The sequence below is a fragment of the Pelodiscus sinensis genome, chromosome 13 (assembly GCF_049634645.1).
Source record: "Pelodiscus sinensis isolate JC-2024 chromosome 13, ASM4963464v1, whole genome shotgun sequence".
NCBI classification, from domain to species: Eukaryota; Metazoa; Chordata; order Testudines; family Trionychidae; genus Pelodiscus; species Pelodiscus sinensis.
The window spans coordinates 35,126,123-35,149,152 of record NC_134723.1 but is presented as its reverse complement, the minus strand read 5'-3'; the positions used below and the strand labels follow the sequence as shown (position 1 = coordinate 35,149,152).

The 23,030-nt window shown below is 40.8% G+C and overlaps 1 protein-coding gene across 1 annotated transcript; it reads right to left on the bottom strand.

The window, feature by feature from the left end:
* Nucleotides 1–63: 63 nt before the first annotated feature.
* HTATSF1 (HIV-1 Tat specific factor 1) lies at nucleotides 64–23,030 on the bottom strand. Its single transcript, XM_075941042.1, has 9 exons — nucleotides 22,718–23,030; nucleotides 15,925–16,123; nucleotides 12,599–12,646; nucleotides 9,776–9,930; nucleotides 8,910–9,073; nucleotides 7,212–7,311; nucleotides 6,364–6,453; nucleotides 5,589–5,726; nucleotides 64–5,121 (listed from the first exon to the last, which is right to left on the bottom strand). The coding sequence occupies exons 1-9, from the start codon at nucleotides 22,889–22,891 to the stop codon at nucleotides 4,840–4,842; spliced, it is 1,350 nt and encodes a 449-aa protein (XP_075797157.1). The 5' UTR covers nucleotides 22,892–23,030; the 3' UTR covers nucleotides 64–4,839.

Below are 23,030 nucleotides of genomic sequence, written 5' to 3'. Positions count from 1 at the left end.
AAGGAGTACTTCCAGAGAAAGAATTTAGAGCTAAATTGAATTTACCATTTAAGGGCAAACCAATTAGAAAAAAAAATCAGTTTATTGAAAGATTTAAACTTACAATATTACTACAGTAGTATTACATAATGGTCAGTGCAAAAAATGTAACAAAGCCATTTTACATTTCTATAATCATATGATAGCACTTTCAGAATACCTCAATACCAAAAACTTCAAGCCCTGCATAATTCAGCACACTCACACAATGTAACACAACTTTCTTAATATACAAAATTTGTCATATTACAGCATATTTTCTCAAATTCAGAAAAAAGATTGAGTCCAACGAAAAAACTAAAGCAATGTGAAGTCTTAGAAGGAATTTAGCCAAGGTTGCAATGCAGAGTGTAAGATGTGGATACTGTTTCACTGTAGAATACAAAGGTCAGTGTAATTTTATAAAGCATCTAATACCTGTACATTTTAGTGAACTGGAACTAAATATTCCAAAAATTAATAGTTGAGTCTTGTGAATGAAATCTGGGACAAGTTTTTAAGACCAAAATGCACTGTAATACACTAATGATTTCAAGCAAATTGCAATCCCTGTACAAAATAAAACTTGTAATAAGGATTGAAATTCAGTTAAGAGTTAAGTACATCCAGCTGTATTTTAAAAGTGAAAATCAGCAGGAGCAACAAACATTTTGATGCAAAATGAAACTAAACTATCCCTACCTCCCCTCTTCACACATGTACATGCAAAACCATTTATATCTGCTCCTTTCAGGGGGTTTTCCCTGTTCCAGTCTAATCTTTGCATAGTACTTAATGGGTTTTTACCATCTCTTGTGCATAATAATCATACTATTATTCAATTATCATATTGATCTGTCATTTTATTTGGACCTTAAGCAGGCAATACAATGAACAGTTAGAACATGGCAATATTATCCACACTGTATGTAAGTGCAAACTATTTAATATTACCCTCCCTTTTGTATTTAAATTATTTTAAATACAGAGTCAGTGTTTTGCCACTATCCAAATCTAAGAGCAGGATCTTCAAAAAGTAGCTCTTTCAACTTGAGCTACACTAATACTAGCAAATCATGTCAACTTACTGTAGACCAGACATAGTTGGCCTTTCCAGAGGTCACTATAATTTTAAAAGAGGGAGACAGCTTCTTGAAATGTTCACTTCTGACAAGATTGTTTTCTCTACGAACTGTAAGAACTTCATAAAGGTATTCAGGTAGGAAGAGTACAGATCAGATCAGGAAGACAGCTTTCAAAAGTGAAGACAGCATCTGAAAGCATGCAGCTGATTAACAGCACTTCAAAATTACATAAGGATAATTAGAAACCCATATTGAGTCCTGATCTTGCCATTTTTACTGAATTGACAGGACCCTGGACTCAATCCTATAAAACTGTACTCACAAGTGTAGTCTTCTTCAGTGGGACTGGTTATGTGAGCATTTTGTGAATCTCAGGCCATGTGAAAAGACTCATTTTTCTGCTACTTTTGGGTTATACTCATGTAAAACTATTTAGGGGGCAGATACTATATTTTAGAAATTTATTACTACATAGTCACTTGGAATAAAAAACAAACAAAAAAACACACTTACCAGATGTCTAAAAAACCCATTAATCATTAATACATTCAGAAGTTCTGCTTATCTGCATATCAGTTAATTACACACTATCCACTGCCTTATTCTGTATTATAATTTACAATTGTGTGCTTCAAATTCATGTTTTGTGATCACATGATTCAATATAACCATGTGGCAAACTAATTTCCCCTATAAGCTTATGAAAACTTTCATAATTATTGTATTCAACAAAAAGGGAAAGGTACTTTAATTTAAAATCACTATTTAAATAAGCACTGCACTGGAAACTAAAGTTATTTGTCTCACTGTTTTCTATATATTATCACCATTCTTGTATAGTTCATGAATAAGCTGCTGGTTTTAAAAAATATTTTCCTTATTTTACTGTATGAAAGATAGGTAAAAAGGTATATCAACATGAATGTGTGTCATTTTAGACCAGTGGTTCCCAACCTTTTTGAGTATATGGATCCCTTTTCAATCGATTAAAATTTCATGGACCCACCCTATCCCTACGGGAGAAAAAAAAGAAAAGGAAAAGGAAAAGAAAAAGTAAGATCATGTCCTTTATTTTTAAAATTTCCACTAATCTGCTACAGTACCGTCACGGACCAAGAGGGGCCCACAGACCACAGATTAGAAACCACTGTTTTAGACATTTTGACCAGACGCGGAAACAAATGGTTCAGAATTTCAGGCAATATTCTTAAAAATTATTTCAAAATGCCAGTGAAGTGGCTTTTGTTTTTTAGTTTTTGTTGTTGCACTATTTCAAGTCTGAAATAGGGAGAATTTAAAACTTATCCCCACTCATTAAACACATTTTGGTAAATGGGCAAGCTGTCAAATTTTTAAATCAACTGAGAGGCAAGCTATCAAATTTTTAAATCAACCGAGAGGGAAGTTACTATACATACACCAATTCCTTCGTTTTACATGGTTTAAGCATAGTTTTAAATAGTCAAAGCTAAATTATATTTGATTTGACACTGATATGGCATTTAGAACCATGAAACATTCATTTCTCAGGCATTTGCTACAGCAATTTAAATTCCTTTTTTTAAATTGCTACACTGAGCCGCCTAGAATGATTTAGATAATTAATTAGGACCTCTAGAAAGCTAACAATGCCTGCTAACTTGACAAGGTCAAAAATCTCATATTTGAGAGCTGAAAACAATGCCCATGGTATTAAGCTGCATGTTACATACAGAAGCTTTAAGCATTCATGTTTGTGGTGACTGCAATGGTCAGTAAATACTGTACCAGTGGAAACATTGTTTAGAACTGCATGGGCTGGATGCAATTCAAATGTGTTACTCTCCATACTTATAAGCTAACCAATACAGAATCACTAAACACATCAGAAGCACTTATTTTGCCAAGGTTTATAATTCATGATATGCTCAAAGATGGGGGAGAGAGAATTAAATGGTTTCCTCTCAATGGCATGATCAACTTTTAAAAAAATCCCAAAGGGATGTTTTATTTAAAATTAAAAAATAGTCATACTAGTTTATAATAAATTAAAATAGCCATCACTTTCTTACAATCAAGGGTTACAAGTCTGATCATCTTAACTACTGTTCTCTCTTCTAGGTTGCTTGAAAGAAAATAAGATATAACCACAAGGGCAAGTAGTCTGAATAAATATTTATTCAAACTTATTGCCATAATCTACATAAATACAGATTATCAAAAAAACCTCTTAACTACAGTGTAATTGTCAAGACAAAAAAAAAGAAAAAGAAAAAGAAAAAGAAAGATACGCACGGTACAAATTAAAGACAAGCAGTGTCTCTATTAAAATTGAGTGCTTCAAAAGTTGGAAACAGAAGCACGAACACCCATAATCTGTCACCACCCAGTATCTGCGTTTGTAAAAGAATCAACAATTTTAGTTGAAAGTTAAAAAAGTACCTTGGAAATGAACAAACAATCCAGAGACAGCTCCAAATATTAAACAGAGGAACTAGGGATAATACTTTTAAACAAGCTGCATAAAAAAATGGGTTTTCAAAGTGCTTGGCATACAAGCTGATCCACTGAAGTAACTTTTGAACTTCAAACCACTTTACACACCTAATGAAGGAGACTAATTTTAGGCATTCTTTTGAAAATACTTGCCTAATTAAACATTTCGTTCAAGTCAATTTAATCACTAATAAAACAAAAAAGTAAATAGAAAAGGGCATCTAATTTTTGACAAACACGTTCAACAATGTTCATAAACTGAGTGACAGCCTTGGAATTAAAGGTCAAAGTCCTTTAAATTGTATTAAGTTTTTGGTGGAAGGGGCCCTGCAGGCACTGAACTGAACTAAAAGCAACTCTCTCAAAAAGAATATGGTACATATTGACTCCGTACCCTACCAAAGACTGAAAAAGCATTTGATCTGTTAAAGCAAAAGAACCTCAAAAGCCACACATTCAGTGTATTGTTTTTACATGCTTTCAACATATGGAAATACATTTTGGTGGTAGGATGAAGTCAACTGAAGATTAAAGGTCAGTTTTATTTAGTGTTCAAGGTATTGAAGGGTTTACAGGTGCTAATCTCAAAATACTCACAACTTGTTTGCATTAACAAAAGAATCAAGAAGTTCAGACCCTTCTAAATGGAGCATTTTGATTTTAAAATATCTTCACTTATCTGTGGCTCAGTGTAGGCTACGGCAAGAATTTTCAGAAGACTGAGCAATAATTTCATGCCCCATAATCTGCTATTTAAAATGCCTAATGCAGGGTGAACGTATTGGGTCTTACCGCAACAACTGTTCTGTAAAACTGTCAAAAGTGCTCAAGCCAGTTAAACAGAAAGATACCAAATTCCAAAAGTCTAGGGAAACTAAACCAAACATTAAAATCTATTTTAATATTTTTGTACATTACTAAAATGTTTCAGATTGTGTAATTGTTCAAAAGCGGGAGTTCACTTACACTTCAAACATTTATATAATTTAAACACTGACAAGCAAATATGACATAAGAAGCCCGATCAGTTCTGTTGAACTCCTGGCCACTTGAGATATTTAGCTTGAACTACAGCCAATTAATACAAAGCTTTGTAGATCTTAATTAACTACGGCTTTTAATGAAAATTTCAAAGCACAAGCTGATGACATCAAATATGCATATAAACATTTGAACACTGTCTGTAGTCACCCTGAAGCACAGGATAAGAGAAATCCAATCACCACCCTAAAAAGCATGCTTTCATAAAATATTGGAAATGTTATGTATCAGCTTCGTCATCACTGCCTGCAAGGCTGCTATCTGTTGATGGAGTGCCATCTTCATTAATGCCTTCACCATTATCCTCTCTCTTATGAGCTTCCACATTCACATCACCTTTAGATGTGCCATTATCTTTTGAAGGCTGGTCTTCAGGCAGTTTCACACTACTAGCTGCAGAATCTGAAGCAGCTGCCATTTTCTGCTTCTCTGCATCAGCCTCTCCTAAAAATGATCCCCATAGCTTGAGCCTTTCCTCTCTCTCTCTTGAGGTCTCTTCCACCTATGAATAAATAGCCCTTAATTAGTACTGCTACAAGAAATCCAATCTTTCACAGTGGAAAAAAAATTAATTTATACTTGGTAAAACTATGTAACAGCTTCTTTATTACAATCAATACTGACTATATTAATACCATGAGGTTTCATTTGGGTCAGGCTCATTGTCTAGATGCTGTACAGATTGCTAATAATGAATTACTGAAGAGTTTACCTTTAATGTACAAATAAGATAATCAGGGTCTTTTAAAACTATTAAATACATTTGTAACAACAAAAATAGGCCTGCAAGAATCCCAAATAACTGGCATCAGTGGGTAAGCCAGGCTTAAAATTTATCCTTTGAAAATAATATTTAAATATGCAATTTTACTTAAATTTTAAGTGTTGTTTATTTTAAAAATTAAATAAGTTCAGAGTTAAGAATTTTTAGAAATTAAAATGTGGTCAAGAGAGACAATTAAGGATTACCTGATAATCTGTTGTACCATCCCATGTTTCGACACTTAGCTGACGACCACCAAACCACCTGCCATTGAGAGCTTGTATGCACAGATCAGCTTCTTCTGGTTCTTTAAATGAAACAGAGGCCACTCCATCTGGGTGTCGCTGTTAAGACAGACAAAACCCTATCACACCCCTCTCTATTCTAAAAAGCAATTAAATTTTATTCCAATGATCTTTACTCTACTCTTATACAAGATCAGGTAGGTATGAAGACATACGCGAAAGCCAGTTTGCATGCATACAATTTTGAAATATATACTCCCTTCCATTCTTTTCAGATTTTGAAACAGCACCATCTTTAGTACTTGACAAAGAAGATTTTCAGTTTTATGTTTTCAACAAAGGTACTTACAATCTTTTTGTACACAATCTAGTGTTTTAAAAAAGCTGATTTAAGCTATTTGCAATTTTGTGAGTGTACAGTATCCTTTTCGACTTCTAATGCATATGTCCACAAAACTATTGCAGAAGTTGAATATTGCATTTAGACAAAGGGGAAGCTGGAATATGCAAATGTGCAGTTTTTTAAACTTTACCTTTGTTAAAATGGGAAGAAATTCTAAATTAAGAAGTTGTAGAACGGAAAATTTGAAATTCTGAAAAATGAAATTTAGGATTGCATGAAAAATATTAGAGAACCAGACATCTTATTCATAATTTAAGGAACATGAACATCTTGTATATTTGATCAGAAAGGTTACAGCAATTATGCCCAAACAACATAATAGAAAACACCTACATCAAATAGGAGAACCTTCTTTGCTGCTCCAAACTTTTCACATTCTGTCCGTAGGTCTTCCCTGATCTCATTCAATACTAACGGGTCTTCCTGCAAAGAAAGAAATAAGGTTTTGGTTTAAAAATAAGCTTTTTAAATAAAAATGAAGCTAAAAGTTCTATTAACTGTGTATGAACTCCAGACTGGAATTCACACTCTTAAGGGCTTGTTTTCACTACACTGAAGATCAACACTGCCATGATTGACCTTTCGGAGTTCAATTTAGTGGGAGCCAACAAAGGAAGCAGGACACAAAACAGTCTCTTTATTTGCTGGGGCCACAACAACCTGCAACAGCAGCCAGAAGCAGTAATTGCAGGGTAAGTCTTGCTTAGCCCCCACAGCTCTGGGATGGAGCATGCTCAGCATCTTCAGAGTATTTAGCTGCCAAAACAAGTTCTCATTGAGCATGTGCAAAGTATACATTTTCATATTTTAACTTCGTGATAGTGTGAGCCAATTTCCATGGGGATGGCAAATAGAATCTATGAGACCAGCGTGACACTTACTCCCTGCCAAATGTCAAGTCCCTGCTCCAAACCATGGAAGCATTAGAGCTTCTCAAGGAAGTAGTTAATTTTCTGTTTTGATTTTTTTTTTTTTAAAACTTAAGGCAATATTTTCCCTATTAGCTGAAATTTTCTAACACATTCAGCCTGAGGCAGACACTTAGTATGGAAGATTTCTGCCTGAACAATTAACATTTAGCAACATTATAAGCAACAGAAAACAGGGTTTTATGATAAATAATGAGCAATGATGGCTATTGCCAGCACTACCAGCTTTACCTATTATTTAGTTCTACCTACCTCAAAATCCTTTGGATGGAACATGTTCCTGATGATGACAACACGCTCATGTCGCTTTCGAACTGTATCATCTTTCTTCTCAGGCCTCCAATCCAACTGTCTAATGAAATGAAACAATAGTAAGAAGACATTGTTGCCCTTTCTTCAGTTTCTACAAGAATTTGCTGAAAAAAATCATTAATTTGACACACAGATTTCAGTAATGGTAGCTACTTTGGTTCAAAATAATTATTTACATCTTCTAGAAAATTGAATGGAAAGGGGAGATGCACGTTAATTGCTGTTCTTCTTACGAAGTTACGTCAAATACTGTAAAAATGCCCAAGAATGAAACAAACAAGCCAAATTGAATTTCAGTAGTCAGTGTAGTCTATTGGACCATTCAAGAAATAATCTAAAGACTGCAATTGAACTGGAGCATGGGATAAAAAACGGAGTCAGAAAAACATAATTGGGTTATTAAGTGCCTTGAACAATTTAGGAAACAGTATTTGAAGTCTCCTACTGTCATTTCAGACTAGGACAGTATTTTTTAAAAAGGTAACAGAATACCAGCTTTAAGGTGCTGGTAAAGATTTCCAAAAAGGTCTTTGAAAATTGTTTTGACATTATTTTAATTGTATTCTCTCAAGCTTACACTGTCTTGCAGTAAAATTGTACTGCTCGCATTTCAAGTACTCCTCACCTTTATAATGTCAAAAATAGTGCCACTGTACACCCTTTGCCACACCCTCAAGTTTTTCTGTGGATTTTCATTTTAACTATGGTTGGTCAGACTTGTAGAAATTGGAACCTCCAGTAATATTCTTTAACTGAAACTGTGCTTGATTTCATTAGCATTTATTAATATCAATCTCAGAAAAAAGTCTGATTTAGTAAAACTGCTTATTTCTGCTGCTTCTGATGAGAAGTTCTAGGATTTTTATTCAGGTCACCGTACAAGCTAATTAAGGTTTTCAATGTAAAGTAAAATGAGCCATTTAAAGTCAGTGCCTGAAAATATTTTAGCTTTTTTTTTTTTAAAGCGACACCTAGGATCAAAGGGGAAATTCTATTGTTCCAGCCTATGCGTTTTAAAAAATATCAATATTTAAATGAAATGTTCTTGTTTCCAATAACAGGAATTGCTTAATTCTTTAAGGTCACATGTAATTTAACTCTATATAATATTTTTTTTTTTTTAATTAAAAAGCATCTGAATGCTGAAAGCAGGTGTTAGTGTACAACACAGAAAGCGTATTTGTTCACATACTAATTGAGACTTCAAGCTAACTACTCTAGAAATTTTGTAAGTGCAATGTAATTATTGAATTTAACATGTAGAAAGCTAAAAGTGATCTTTTGTGATTTAAAGTTGATCCTATAACAAGAAATAAAAGTGACTGTAGCATTCTGCAGATTCAGTAACTCAGGAAAAGTTACTTACTATACTACTTGCCTCTCAAATGTAACATCCTACCCTTACAGAAGGAAGTCATGGAAGTCTTTGATTCTCAAACTCCAATCACACATGACAATCCAAGGCACTTTTAAAACATCAGTGTTTTTTGCATTCCTCACACCACCCCCAATGAAATAACTGTAAATCTAATTCTGGATCTTTAATTGTTTGATAGAACATTGAATAAATGAATAGGAGAAACTGTTTTAGCCAAGACAATTTAGAAAAAAACATTTTACTGAAAAAAAGTTACAAACTTTTGTTGTTGAGACAGCTTTTTCTTGTAGTCTTTGCATTTCTTCTTCTTTTTGCTTGCATCATACTCCCCCTTTAGTTGAAACTTTGCTACTTCAACATGCAATTTGTAGCCTCTAATCTCATCGTCATCCAGAAGTCTTAATGCAAGTTCAACTGATTCTCGCTATTTGAAGATAAAGCAAATTATAAGCAGCCTTGAAACAAGCATCAATGTGAAGATTTCGATATAAAAAAAATCGAAAAATGAATTCCTCTATACCCAAACATAGCTTGAACCGGTTTACAAAAATTAATGTCAAATTTTAGCTACTTTTAATATTGTTTTAGTCTGGCCCCCAAATACTTATTTCACCAGTGACTTAACTTGCCCCCGCAACTGCAGGTCACCACGTCAAACAGGGGTCCTAATGTGGAAGATTGTGTACAAACACAAAAAAAGATGGTGCCTAATCAAAAGAACTCCCAAAGCTTGCAGTTAAGTGAAATATGAGTGAAAACAGGTGGGTACAATGGACGGAGCACAAGGTAAAAATTGTGAACACTATGACCAGTGGTCATCTTATGGCATCCAAGTGACCTTCAGAGATCTGTATCAACAACATCTAATAATGACCAGTAGAGGTTGATAACTGTCAAAAAAGGTTGCAGCTGTGTTGTAGCCATGCTGATCCCAGGATATTGGGGAGAGAAGATGAGGGGTATTTTTTATTGGGCCAATTTCTGTTGGTAAAAAGACAAGCTTTTGAGTTAGAGAGCTCTTCTAGTCTGAGAAAAGTTACAGAGTTACATATCTGATAATAAAGTATTTTATCATGAAGCAAAGCCAACACACAAAAAAAGCAATATTACAGAATGCACCACTGACCTTGAGATAACAACAGAGGCCATCTCCTTTAAGATTTCCTTGCTTATCTTTATAAAGTTTGATTTTATGTTCTTCAGTCACAGGATCTCTCATAATGATACCACACTTTGACATAACCTGTATAAATTCATCCTTTGTAATGTCTGGAGGTAAACCTGCAAAGTAAACTCACCCATATAAATCTAGAATGCGGTTATATAGTGAAATCCAAATCCAGTTTTTCCAATACCACTAAGTCCATTTTTTAAAAAGGCATCATTATATAATGGGTGAGATTTTACATGTTTGAAATTAAATGCGTGTTAACTGCAACTTAGTTTTGAGCATATGTTTTATTTCTTGTTAACTGAATGTTTGGTAATCTTTCTGCTTTTTAAATAAGTGACGTGGAAATGTTATGGTTTCTATGGTAATCATTAACTTCTGAGTTTCCTGACCTCTGGATGTAAAGTCTGTGTTGCATTAAATGTTGTTGGACTTAGTTTCCTTGATATCCCAAAACAATGACAAAGCAAATACATTAACCTATCTGCAAGTAACTATATTAACCAATGCACAGTTTTCCCACTGTGCACATTTGGAAATCTACATTTTCATTGGGACAGAAAGACACTGCATAGCCAGTACAATTGTCACTCTTACTATTTTTTTCTAATTTAGCACAACATGCCTTCATGTAAGACTCTGAACATATTGACATTTGAAATTTTTGAACCACTAAGTTATTTGAGCAGAAAAAAGGCATTTGAAATATTTTTATATTATGAAAAATTCCTGAGTTAGCTAAGCCTAGATAAAGGAGAGATACACATTTTAAAATACACTGCTTCAGTTGCATGTTTTTCTTGTGTTCAGGTAACTCAAAACAGCCAGTTCTATTACCTTTTTAAACAAATTCATCTTTGGACTGAGAACAAGCATGAAAATATGCAAAAAGATATCATCATGAATGTTAATAAGCACCTGCATACAGAAATAGTATTTAGATCACGAAGGGATGAATTACAGAAATACTGGTATAAAATACATTGTTCCCTCAATCAAACCTCCTCCTAACTTTCTCACTCTTCTCTCATGTTATACCCCTCCCATTTCCACCACAGATATCTTCTTCAAAACAAAACCTCATTTTGAAAATGAGAAAATATTAAAGATATACAAGAACAAAATACACAAGATGCATGCACAACTAATGAAACCAACATTATCCTGTTGTAACACTGCCTTCCCTTCCCCTTTTTATTCCGGGTTTTGCCTGCACTAAGATCAAGTCCTAGTCTAGACCAGCAGTTTTCAGCCTCTCTCTTTAGGAGGCCCCCATAACATGCTATAAAAACTCCATGGCCCATATGTGCCACAACTGTTTTTCTGCATACAAGAGCCAGTGTTGGGGGTAGCAAGCAGGGCAATGCCCTAAGGCTTTGTGCCACAGGAGCCCCAGCAAAGCCACATTTACTCAGGCTTCAGCTTTGTCCCCAGGCGGCAAGGTCACGGCCCTGGGCTTCAGCCCCATGCAGCAGGAATTTGGCTGCCTGCCAGGTCACCAGTTAGTCTAATGCTGGCCCTGCTTATCAGATCCACTGAAACCTGCTCAAAGCCTCCCTAATTGGACTCAGACCCCTGTTTTTGAATCACAGGTGATTCTCGAGTTGTGTTCATGTACCATGGCAATCTACAGAAACTTGCTGGTGGTTCTTGGAATACTGGCTGGTCACACTGAACTCTCCCTGTTTCAACCAGCTAAATTTGTTTTCAAAACGTAAATGTATTCAACAGTTTCCGAGTACAGTAAAACTCCGATGATCCGGCATCTGATGGTCCGACACCATCAGGAACCCGGAAGTGCTCTGGGCAGCCGGACCATTGGAGCGGCTCTGCCCCCAGCTTCCCCGATTCAGCTGCTGCTAAAACTGACCAGCAGCTGAATCGGGGAAGCCAGGGGCAGAGCAGCTGGAGTGCTGCCGGGTAGGTCCCGTAGCGCTGCCCCTCGGGGCTGCGGGACCAACCCGGCAGCACCCCAGCTGTCCCCAATTCAGCCGCTGCTGAAACTGACCAGCGGCTGACTCCAGGAAGGCAGGGGCAGAGCTGCTCTTCCCCGGCTTCCTGGAGTCAGCCGCTGATCAGTATCAGCAGTGGCTGACTTGGGGACAGCTGGGGTAGAGCAGCTGGGGTGCTGCCGGGTTGGTCCAGTAGCGCCTCTCCTCGGCGCTGTGGGACCAACCCGGAAGCACCCCAGCTGCTCTGCTCTGCCCCAGGCGTCCCCAAGAGCAGCTGGGGTGCTGCCAGGTTGGTCTCGCTGCGCCAAGGGTCAGTGCTACCGAACCAACCAGGCAGCACTCCAACTGCTCTGCTGCAGGTGTCCCGATTCAGCCGCTGCTGAAACTGACCAGCAGCAGCTGAATCAGGGACGCCTGGGGCAGAGCCAGATTATCGGAAGGGGGGGCTAAGAGGGGTCTGGAATGGCATCCCACCCACCCCACCCCAAACCCCTCACAGCCCTCCCTTCCGAGTCCGGCATATTTGATAATCTGGCACCCCCTGGGCCCTAAAGGTGCCGGATTATCAGAAGTTTACTGTACTACCTTTCCATGTAAGCAATTGCTGTAGTTGTCATAGGGATGCTATACAATCAAATCTGAGCATAAGTCATTCATTATTTCATGGGCTAGAGAAGATGGAGTCAGTCAATGAGATACTTAATATGTGATCCACACTATTAAGATATGTGCTCTGGATCAGAGATAGGCAATTTATATAACCAAGACACACACACACGCGCCCCCCTTAGGCAGTATATATATTTTTTAAAAAGCAATAACTTACCTGTCACGTACACATTTGTGTTTTTGTCTTCTTCAACATGAAACCATCCTAAAACAGAATCATAATTCCATGAGTTGTGCTAAAACACTAAAAAAAGAATAGATTTTAACTCAGCTCTCATTTGTAAATTTAAATAATTAAATTTCCAACCTTCCACTTATCCCTAGAGAGCTCAGAACACTGTCAGTAACTTGATTTACCTTTCAAGTTAGAAATAAGGCTTTTAAAACCTAATAAATGCTATGAAATTTCAGAAGTGTTTAAAAAATTTTCAGAATAGGTGCTTGACCAGCTCTACTGTGCATAATACTAATATAAAATTATATTTCATAGAATCATAGAATCATAGAATAATAGGACTGGAAGGGACCTCGAGAGGTCATCGAGTCCAGCCCCCCGCCCTCAAGGCAGGACCAAGCTCCACCTACACCATCCCTGACAGATGTCTATCTAACCTGTTCTTAAATATCTCCAGAGAGGGAGATTCCACCACCTCCCTTGGCAATTTATTCCAATATTTGACCACCCTGACAGTTAGGAATTTTTTCCTAATGTCCAATCTAAACCTCCCCTGCTGCACTTTAAGCCCATTACTCCTTGTCCTGTCCTCAGAAACCAAGAGGAACAAATTTTCTCCTTCCTCCTTGTGACACCCTTTTAGATATTTGAAAACCGCTATCATGTCCCCCCTTAATCTTCTTTTTTCCAAACTAAACAAGCCCAGTTCATGAAGCCTGGCTTCATAGGTCATGTTCTCTAGACCTTTAATCATTCTTGTCGCTCTTCTCTGTACCCTTTCCAATTTCTCCACATCTTTCTTGAAATGTGGCGCCCAGAACTGGACACAGTACTCCAGCTGAGGCCTAACTAGTGCAGAGTAGAGCGGCAGAATGACTTTACGAGTTTTGCTTACAACACACCTGTTGATACAAGCTAGAATCATATTTGCTTTTTTGGCAACAGCATCACACTGTTGACTCATATTCAACTTGTGGTCCACTATGACCCCTAGATCCCTTTCTGCCATGCTCCTTCCTAGACAGTCGCTTCCCATCTTGTATGTATGGAACTGATTGTTCCTTCCTAAGTGGAGCACTTTGCATTTCTCTTTATTAAACCTCATCCTGTTTACCTCTGACCATTTCTCTAACTTGCTAAAGTCATTTTGAATTATGTCCCTATCCTCCAAAGAAGTCGCAACCCCACCCAGTTTGGTATCATCCGCAAACTTAATAAGCGTACTCTCTATCCCAATATCTACATCATTGATGAAGATATTGAACAGTACGGGTCCCAAAACAGACCCTCGAGGAACTCCACTTGTTATCCCTTTCCAGCAGGATTTAGAACCGTTAACAACAACTCTCTGACTACGGTTATCCAGCCAATTATGCACCCACCTTATCGTGGCCCTATCTAAGTTATATTTGCCTAGTTTATCAATAAGAATATCATGCGAGACCGTATCAAATGCCTTACTAAAGTCTAGGTATATGACATCCACCGCTTCTCCCTTATCCACAAGGCTCGTTATCTTATCAAAGAAAGCTATCAGATTAGTTTGGCATGACTTGTTCTTCACAAACCCATGCTGGCTATTCCCTATCACTTTATTACCTTCCAAGTGTTTGCATAGGATTTCCTTAATTACCTGCTCCATTATCTTCCCTGGGACAGACGTTAAACTGACCGGTCTATAGTTTCCTGGGTTATTCTTATTCCCCTTTTTATATATGGGCACAATATTTGCCCTTTTCCAGTCTTCTGGAATCTCCCCTGTCTGCCATGATTTTTCAAAGATCATAGCTAAAGGCTCAGATACCTCCTCTATCAGCTCCTTGAGTATCCTGGGATGCATTTCATCAGGACCTGGTGACTTGCTGACATCTAACTTTCCTAAGTGACTTTTAACTTGTTCTTTGTGAATCCTATCTTCTAAACCTACCCTCTCTGCTTGTATTCACTACGTTAGGCACACCTCCAGACTTCTCGGTGAAGACCGAAACAAAGAAGTCATTGAGCATCTCCGCCATTTCCAAGTTTCCTGTTACTGCTTCTCCCTCCTCACTAAGCAGTGGGCCTACCCTGTCCTTGGTCTTCCTCTTGCTTTTAATGTATTTATAAAAAGTCTTCTTGTTTCCCTTTATGCCTGTAGCTAGTTTGATCTCATTTTGTGCCTTTGCCTTTCTAATCTTGCCCCTGCATTCCCGTGTTGCTTGCCTATATTCATCCTTTGTTAGTTGTCCTAGTTTCCATTTTTTATAGGACTCCTTTTTTATTTTGAGATCGTGCAAGATCTCCTTGTTAAGCCAAGCTGGTCTTTTGCCATATTTTCTATCTTTCCTACACAGCGGAATTGTTTGCTTTTGGGCCCTTAACAACGTCCCTTTGAAATACTTCCAACTCTCCTCAGTTGTTTTTCCCTTCAGTCTTGCTTCCCATGGGACCTTACCTACAAGTTCTCTGAGCTTATCAAAATCTGCCTTCCTGAAATCCATTACCTCAATTGTGCTGGTCTCCCTTCTACCTTTCCTTAAGATCATGAACTCTATTATTTCGTGATCACTGTCCCCTAAACTGTCTTCCACTTTCAAGTTCTCAACTAGTTCCTCCCTATTTGTTAAAACCAAATCCAGAACAGCTTCTCCTCTGGTAGCTTTTTCAACCTTCTGAAACAGAAAGTTGTCTCCAATGCAGTCCAGAAACTTATTGGATAGCCTGTGCCTCGCTGTGTTAGTTTCCCAACAAATGTCTGGATAGTTGAAGTCCCCCATCACCACCAAATCTTGGGCTTTGGATAGTTTTGTTAATTGTTTAAAAAAGGCCTCATCCATCTCATCCACCTGGCTAGGTGGCCTGTAGTAGACTCCTAGCATGATATCACCCTCGTTTTTTACCCCTTTTAGCTTAACCCAGAGACTCTCTACACAGCTATCTCCTACATTCATCTCCACTTCAGTCCAAGTGTGTACATTTTTAATATACAAGGCAACCCCTCCTCCCTTTTTTCCCTGTCTGTCCTTCCTGAGCAAGCCGTACCCTTCCATACCAACATTCCAATCATGCGTCCCATCCCACCAGGTTTCTGTAATACCAATGATATCATAGTTGTATTTATTGGTTAGCAATTCCAGTTCTTCCTGCTTATTACCCATACTTCTCGCATTTGTATATAGGCATCTAAGATATTGATTTGATCTTGCCTCCCTGTTGTGCCCTGACCCTCCTTTCTCCTTGCCATTATAGGCCGTAGTCCCCCCCATTTATTCATTCGTTTTTCTTAACTATTGTATATTTTCCATCTTATGCAAAATGGAGATCCTTACCCGCTTCAAGTTTTCTTTTTTCTCCTTTTTGTTTAGAATCTGTCTGTTGGGATGCTTTTTTATTTGTTGACTTCGGTGCCTCTACCATCCTAGATTCCACAGCTGGCTTTTTTTCGGTCTTTGAAGCAGAGGAACTGTCTGAACTATCTGTAGGGATGCCATAGTTAGCATGGTATGTTGCCAGGAAGTCTTCAGTCACCTAGAAAAGGAATGTTAAACATTAATCTATAATAAAGATCAAAGAATAAGCCTCAGAGCACAATTACAATGTTACTGGTGGTGAATTTCTGAAGACAACTACTAAAGTAATCCAAATGTCTTCATTTACAATGGAAAATATAAGGACAAAAGGACATTGCAACTAAAACATACAAATAGTGGATATTAAGTAAAGCCACACACAGAAGTCTGTACACACTATTCAGGAACTTTGTTCTTTCTGTATTGCAGATTAACTTAAACTTCAATAATGCCCCCTTTTCCAAGGTAAAACTTTTAAAACTTCTGCTTACTGAGTTAGATTTGTCTGGTGCAGAAATAAAGCCATAATACAATACAAAGGATAGAACTCAGTTTCTTTTGATCATAAGCAAAGGAGAAGTGATATCAACAGGCAGCCAAGAACCAAAATATTGACTATTATATTGACTGACAGTTGTGTGCCTCTGTCTTTAGGGAAAAAAACATTTTCAGAGAAATTGATTACTGTTAATAGATAGTAAATCTTTTTACAGGCAATTTGCATGAATATGTGATTCAAATCTAAGGTCATTGCATGTTAGCTATTTCCCTCCCAACCAAACCTCCCTGTGAGAATAAAAGCAATGTCTAACTAGGTCTTTCACCTCAAGAATTAACTATATGATGCAAAACTTATATATACTTGTGTGTTGCTAAGTAAGATTTAATACTAAGATTTTTACAAGCCATTGACAGTATGGTTCTAATAGGACAATATACTAGATCAGTGGTCTCCAACCTTTACACACCCAAAATCACTTTTTAAATATCAGGGCAAGCCAGGATCTACCCCATCCTTTCCCCGAGACCCCACCTCTTTCTTGAAGCCCTGCCCTCTCCAAACCTTTCCACAGACTACCCGTTGGTAATGGACACTCACCATTAATTACATAATTACACCCAAGCCATTTTGCTAGTGTTGCAGCTGGAGAGAATGATTTAATTTAAATTAAACAGATTAAGCATTTTAACTTTCACATGTTAGTTGATCAAACTTAATTTTAAATAAAGTAAAATATTATGTCCAATGGAAAAGGTTTCAATGTTTTCTTTATTTATGGCAGGGGTAAGGAACCTTTTTTGGATCGGGGGCCACTGACCCACAGATGGGTACCACACAAGTGAGAAGCAAAAAAAAAAAAAAACTTTCCCCCAAACCCCCAACCCTCATTGATGTGACCCCCAACTAAGACACCTCACTCTTCTAGCACTCCGGCCCCCACAGCATGAGGGGAAGGGGCAGTATGGATTGAGGTTCAGGGCTTCCCATAGGCCAGATTTACTTTTTTGGGTTTCCAGAAGATTTTGTGGACCCCCTTGGGCTCTGAGGTGGAAACAAAAATGAGGGGCCAAATGTGTGGGACAGAGCTGCTAGCGAGTGGGATAGGGATGCCGGATCTGGGTGGAAGGACAGGGTGAGGAGGGCTGGGTCTGGAAGGGAATTTAGTGGCGAGAGAGGGTATGGGGTGGAGGTACCAGAGGGAGTTTGGAGGTGGGTGGGGTTTGGGGAAGTAACGCAGAAAAGGTGAAAGGGTGAGAATGCAGCCAAATAGCTAGTTGGGGGAAGGAGGCAAAGAAGTGGCGAGTAAAGGAAAGTGCAGCTTCTGCAAAGTAAAATTGTATCCCCCCTCAAATCCTTCCTCTGTTGCAGCCTCGCTCCCTTCAGCCCCATGATTCCCCCACAGCCTGATCCCCTGCATCGCCCCATGCCCCTCAGTGCAACCCCTACCCCCACATGTTCTTTCACCCTTCCCTCCCGGCCTACCTCCACATCCCTGTGCCCCCAGCACACTCACTGGCAGGACAATAGTGCTGAGATTTGCAGGCCCCGGGGAGCAGCACTGGGGAGAGGAGGAGACGGAGGCAGTCTGTCTTCCTTGCCCAGCCCAGCCCTTTGCCTACAGGCAGCGGAGCTGGGGCTAGCAGGGCCAGCTTCAGCCGGGCCAGGCACAGCAGGGCACTGGGGAAGGGGCTCCCAGAGCCCACGCACAACCCGCAGGGAACATTGTGGTGTAGCCCTATCCCCAGCATGCCACGTGTGCCAGCCACTCAGCCTCCTCCCAGAGCAGGAGGCAAGAACAGGGATGCGAATGCAAAAGCACATACACCTCTTTCCCCATCCCAACCAGCAAGTTAAGAAAGAGAGGATGCTGCCCCTCTTTGATCCAGCCCAGCTGGAGAGCGGCGCAGCTTCGCAGGCTGCAGCTTTCAGCCTACCGAGGCTTCTGTGCTCCAGCGAGGCTGGATCAAAGAGGGACAGCCACCCAGCCTGCTAGCCGCAGCAATCAAGCCTTAGGGGCACTGCGATCAGCCAGTCGATCACAATCGACCAGTTGGTGACCACTGCACTAGATGAAGTTACTTGGACATTTTAGAGCCACAAAATGGTTACGATCTCCTGTTTAAATCAGTGTATCCACCTTAAATATGGTTTTCGGATAACCTTCTTTAAGACTTAGAACTCAGCTTGGTAAGTGAACATTAGGTTTTTCTGAACTAACTTACATGATAGGTGTTCCATCTGTGTTCAAAAGTGACAAAACTTTTTATATTTCAGAGTCAGGTAGATGGGATTCTGAATAAGTCCATGCTTGCATGATAAAAGGTAGTTAAATTAAATCGCTGCAGCCTCTTTGAACTTTTATATAGATTATTTTTTGTTTGGAAACTCTTACCTTAAGAAGGACGTAAGTACATGGCAAAGAAAGATATAGAACTATAAATGGCATTCATCTTTCTCCCATAGGGTATGTCAACACTACAGCATTATTTTGAAATAACTTATTTCGAATGAACTATTTTGAAATAAGGTATTTCAAAATAATGCATCTACACACAAAATGCATTTTGAAATAGCATTTTGCTATTTCGAAATAGTGCATCCACACTGAGTGGACGGAGAATCGCATTGAAGGCTGGCCGGAACCAGGTACTGCAGGGCATCAGGTCAGAAGTTAGCCTCAGGCAGCAGCCATGCAAAATATCTGAGGCCTGTGTTTAAAGGGACCCCTCTCCCCCACCAGACAGCTGGTTCTCAGGTTCCCTGCTTGCTTGCCTACCTCAATGAGGGACAGCAAAGCATTTTGTCTCTGCGTGCTCTGCTTGCCCTCACTCAGGACACCACAACGCTCTGCAACATGGAGCCAGAGCTGCCCCTGGGCACTCTGGTGCTTCTCGTGGACACGTTGCTGTGAGCCTGGCTGCACTTTCTGCAAGCTGCCATCCAGGAGGGTCCATCGGGGAGACCCAGCGGGAGAGCTTCCACCCTGAGGAGCACTAATAGCCTCCCTGGTGTGCCCTACTGGGGGCTTGTGCCTCATTCCTCCCTCACGTCCTTCCACTTACCCCTCCCTAATCCCCCTTCCTGATGTCAAATAAAATACACGTATTTTCATGAACACAAACTCTCTTTATTTAACAAAACTGGGGGGGGGGGGGGGGGAGGCAGGAGAGGGGAGAAGAGGGGAGGAGAGGGGAGTGGGAAACCTGGGAGGATGGAGCTGGAAGGGGGAAGCAAGTGGAAGAAGGGGGAGGGGAAAGCTCAGGGCTGGGGGGGTCTCCCCGGACCAACTTGATTTTCATGCGAACCTGCTCCTGGGTTCGCATATGGCCTTTGGTGGCCAGACTGGCAGCTATCCTGCCATAGATGGCCACGTTCTCCCATCTAGTGGGGCGATCCTGGATATTGGGGGCATCGTCCCCAAACCTGAATAAGGTCCATGATCTCCACCCTGGACCAAGAAGGCGCCCATCTTCTCCAGGCCCTGACAGGCTCCTGGGAGCTGGCAGACTGCTCCTGGGGAGCGGTGGAGGGCTGACTGCCAATGGCTTGCTGGCTTATATTTTGGGGCCACTGGGTATGGGGCTGGTTCTGGTCTGGCAGGCTTGCAGCTGGGACAGGCACTGTGGCCAGTGTCAACCCTTTTAAGGGCTCCGGGGAGGGGGAAGGGAAAGGAGTGTTCTTGGCTGAGGCTGGAGTGGCCACCAGGGCACCTTGGGAAGGCTGGAGGCCCCCTATTTCAAAATAAGTGTCTACACAGCACTTATTCCGAAATAGCTATTTCAAATTTGGCGTTATTCCTCATGGAATGAGGTTTACCAAATTCGAAATAAGCGCTCCACTATTTCAAAATTAATTTGGCTGTGTAGACACTAGCAAAGTTATTTTGAAATAACGGCTGTTATTTCGAAAAACTTTGCTGTGTAGACATACCCATACAGAAGTAATCTTAATATAAAGTTTTTCTGGAGTTAAGTAGTTTGTCAAATTACAGCCACACCATAACAGACTAAATTCCAGTGTGTATCAATCACCAGTATATCACAAGTGTAAGAGTGTGGTTACTCAATGAAAAGTCGTAGACCTAATTTAGGAAGAATTCATTGACCTCTGAAGAATTATACATTATGGTAACCTACACTACATTTGGCTCCAGCCAATCTAAAAAGCTCATTACTTTCATGAGTGCTGAATTTTATCTTAAAGGGTTTAAACTTGTTTCAAATTTTTTCATTGAATAGTGTTAATAGCTTTGTTTATCAAATAACTTAATACATCAGTGAATCAATACCTCTAATAAACTGTCCTGCAGCAACATTATTTTTAGATTTGTGGGAAAAAAATATTCCAAATATATGAGAAGTAATTTTAAATTCATTACCAACTTTATTTCTTAAAACTGGCCTTGTTTCTCATGTAAATTTTTGTTGTTAAAGGGGTTACTAAACAAAACAAAATAACCTCAGCAGAATTTTAATATATTAGGTATTCCATTTACCCAAAGCCAGCTAAAATGTATTATTCCAAACCAGGCTTTCCATTTACCCAAAACCAGCTAGGACTGATTTTCTGGAAGATTAAATGAACACCTTTATTATAATCCCAGCCAACATCACATAAGACCAGTTACTGTATTTTTATAACTGTGAAAGGTTTTTAATGCTCTGATTGGAACCTAAGCCTTCTTTCCCCAGAACAGGCAAGTACAAACTCTGGGACAATTGCTGACCAATGGTCCTCAATTCTGTTCTGATGGAACAAACTTTAAAGATTATGATTTCAATGCTCATTTAATCATCAGGCTAATGCAGATGAAGCTCAAACCATGAGAAAAAGAATAGTGGAAGTTACTTACACCTCTAAGTATTTGAGCTTAAAATGATTAGATATGACACAAACACACAGAACATCCTAGACTCTAGAATGGACCTATGGTTACATCATGACTAAGGAGAAACCCACCCCTGGAGTGCTCTATAAAATGGTGTGAAGTGGCCTGCAAGTTACTGACCCACCATACAATTCCATTAGCCAAATGTCTGCATTTGTACAGCAACAATAAATCGTGACTGAGCATGAATTCTGCCAGTCACAGAAGCCACTCTTCATAAACTGGGTTGTCCATGAATCAATAACAGCTCTATTTCATTAGCTATCTTCTGACTAAGGATGTCAACAAGTATTCAACTAGACAATTAACCGATAAGCCTAGTTGACAATTAAGTTGACTACTTGCATCCCTCCCCCACCCCCCCTACTGTATCAGAAGCAACAAGGGGGAGGACAGCAGGAGCAGGTGCTGGCAGGAGCCACCTTAAAAAACAGTTCCCCCAACATGGGCTCCGCGGTGGTGCCTGCCTGTCCGCCCGCCCACCCACCCTCCTGCTTCCTCTATCAGAGACTGTGGTGTAGGGGCAGGGAGAGGCCCAGGGGAGCCTGCTACAAAGCAGCCTTTGCCCATTATGAGCAGAGGCTGCTTTGCAGCAGCAACAGCCTCTGTTCACAACAAGCTTGGTCCCACCACAGATAGAGGCTGCTTCGCAGCAGCCGCCCCTGCCCCAGGAAGGTTGAGCCCACCAGAGACAGAGGCTGGTCCTCAGCAGCAGCCCCCCCAATGGCCAGAGGCTACTGCTGGAGCAACCTCTGTCCACGGCCAGACCCGACTGCCATGAACAGAAGCTGCTTTGCATCAGTCTCCCACGCCAGACCCCAGCAGCCTCTATTGGGGCGGGGACAACTGACGCTTGTGTGCAAGGGGAGCTGGTTCTTAAACTGGCTCCCCTCACAGACCAGCGTCCGCCTGGCACCCCACACTGCTGCCTCTGTACTGGCTGCCAGCCTCACCCCCGGGGGACTACAGAAGAGTCAAGTCACCACAAAGACTTCATGCGGCTGTTCCACTATTCTATTAGGCACCAACATCCCTAATCCCAGCCACTGGCGGGGAAGACTCACCCCGCCGCGCCATACGAGGCATTAGTACAGCAATGCCCAGGACTTGTGAAGACAGGGCTGCGGGCCCCGAGACACAAAGTAGCCGCACAGGCGGCCCTCGAGGAAGCCCTAAGAGACTCCCCCTCCCACCTGCAATATTAGCGCTCGCCCAGGGACCAAGGCACCGGGGCGAGGAGAAACCCGGGGTACAGCGAGGCGGCGACCCCGGGGGAGTTTGCCGGGAGACGCCGCTGCTCCAGGGGGCTTTCCCGTGCCCCCCCCCCCGCCGTGAGCTCCTGCCCCCCCCCCCCGGAGGCCGCGGTCGCTTCCCCGCCTCACCTTAGGGAACCAGGCCTTCTTCTCCCGGTCCCACTCGTAGGCCGTCCCGTCCGCCGGGTCCACGTAGGTGAAGGGGTCCGGCTCGCCCTCGCCGCTGCGGCGGGCCTCGTAGAGCTGCTGCAGCCGCAGCTGCTGGTAGAACTCCTCGTTCCCGTCCGAGCCGCCGCCGCTCATCCTGCCCCCGGCGCTCCACGCGCCCCTCCCGCCCCCGCAGCTCCTCCGCCGCCCCGCGAGCGCCCAGCCCCCGCCTCCCTGAGGGGAGGCCGACGCTCGCCACCGAGTCCTGTTTATTTGCCGCCCGGCCCGGGACTCA

Excerpts from the sequence above, each read along its gene's own strand:
- HTATSF1 (XM_075941042.1), bottom strand. The coding sequence starts at position 22,891 with ATGAGCGGCGGCGGCTCGGACGGGAACGAGGAGTTCTACCAGCAGCTG. Across the intron at positions 12,647-15,924 it reads AAAAAGAAAACTTGAAGCGG|GATGGTTTCATGTTGAAGAA; the intron begins GTAAGGATCTCC and ends ATTCTGTTTTAG. Across the intron at positions 9,931-12,598 it reads CACAAATGTGTACGTGACAG|GTTTACCTCCAGACATTACA; the intron begins GTAAGTTATTGC and ends TTTACTTTGCAG.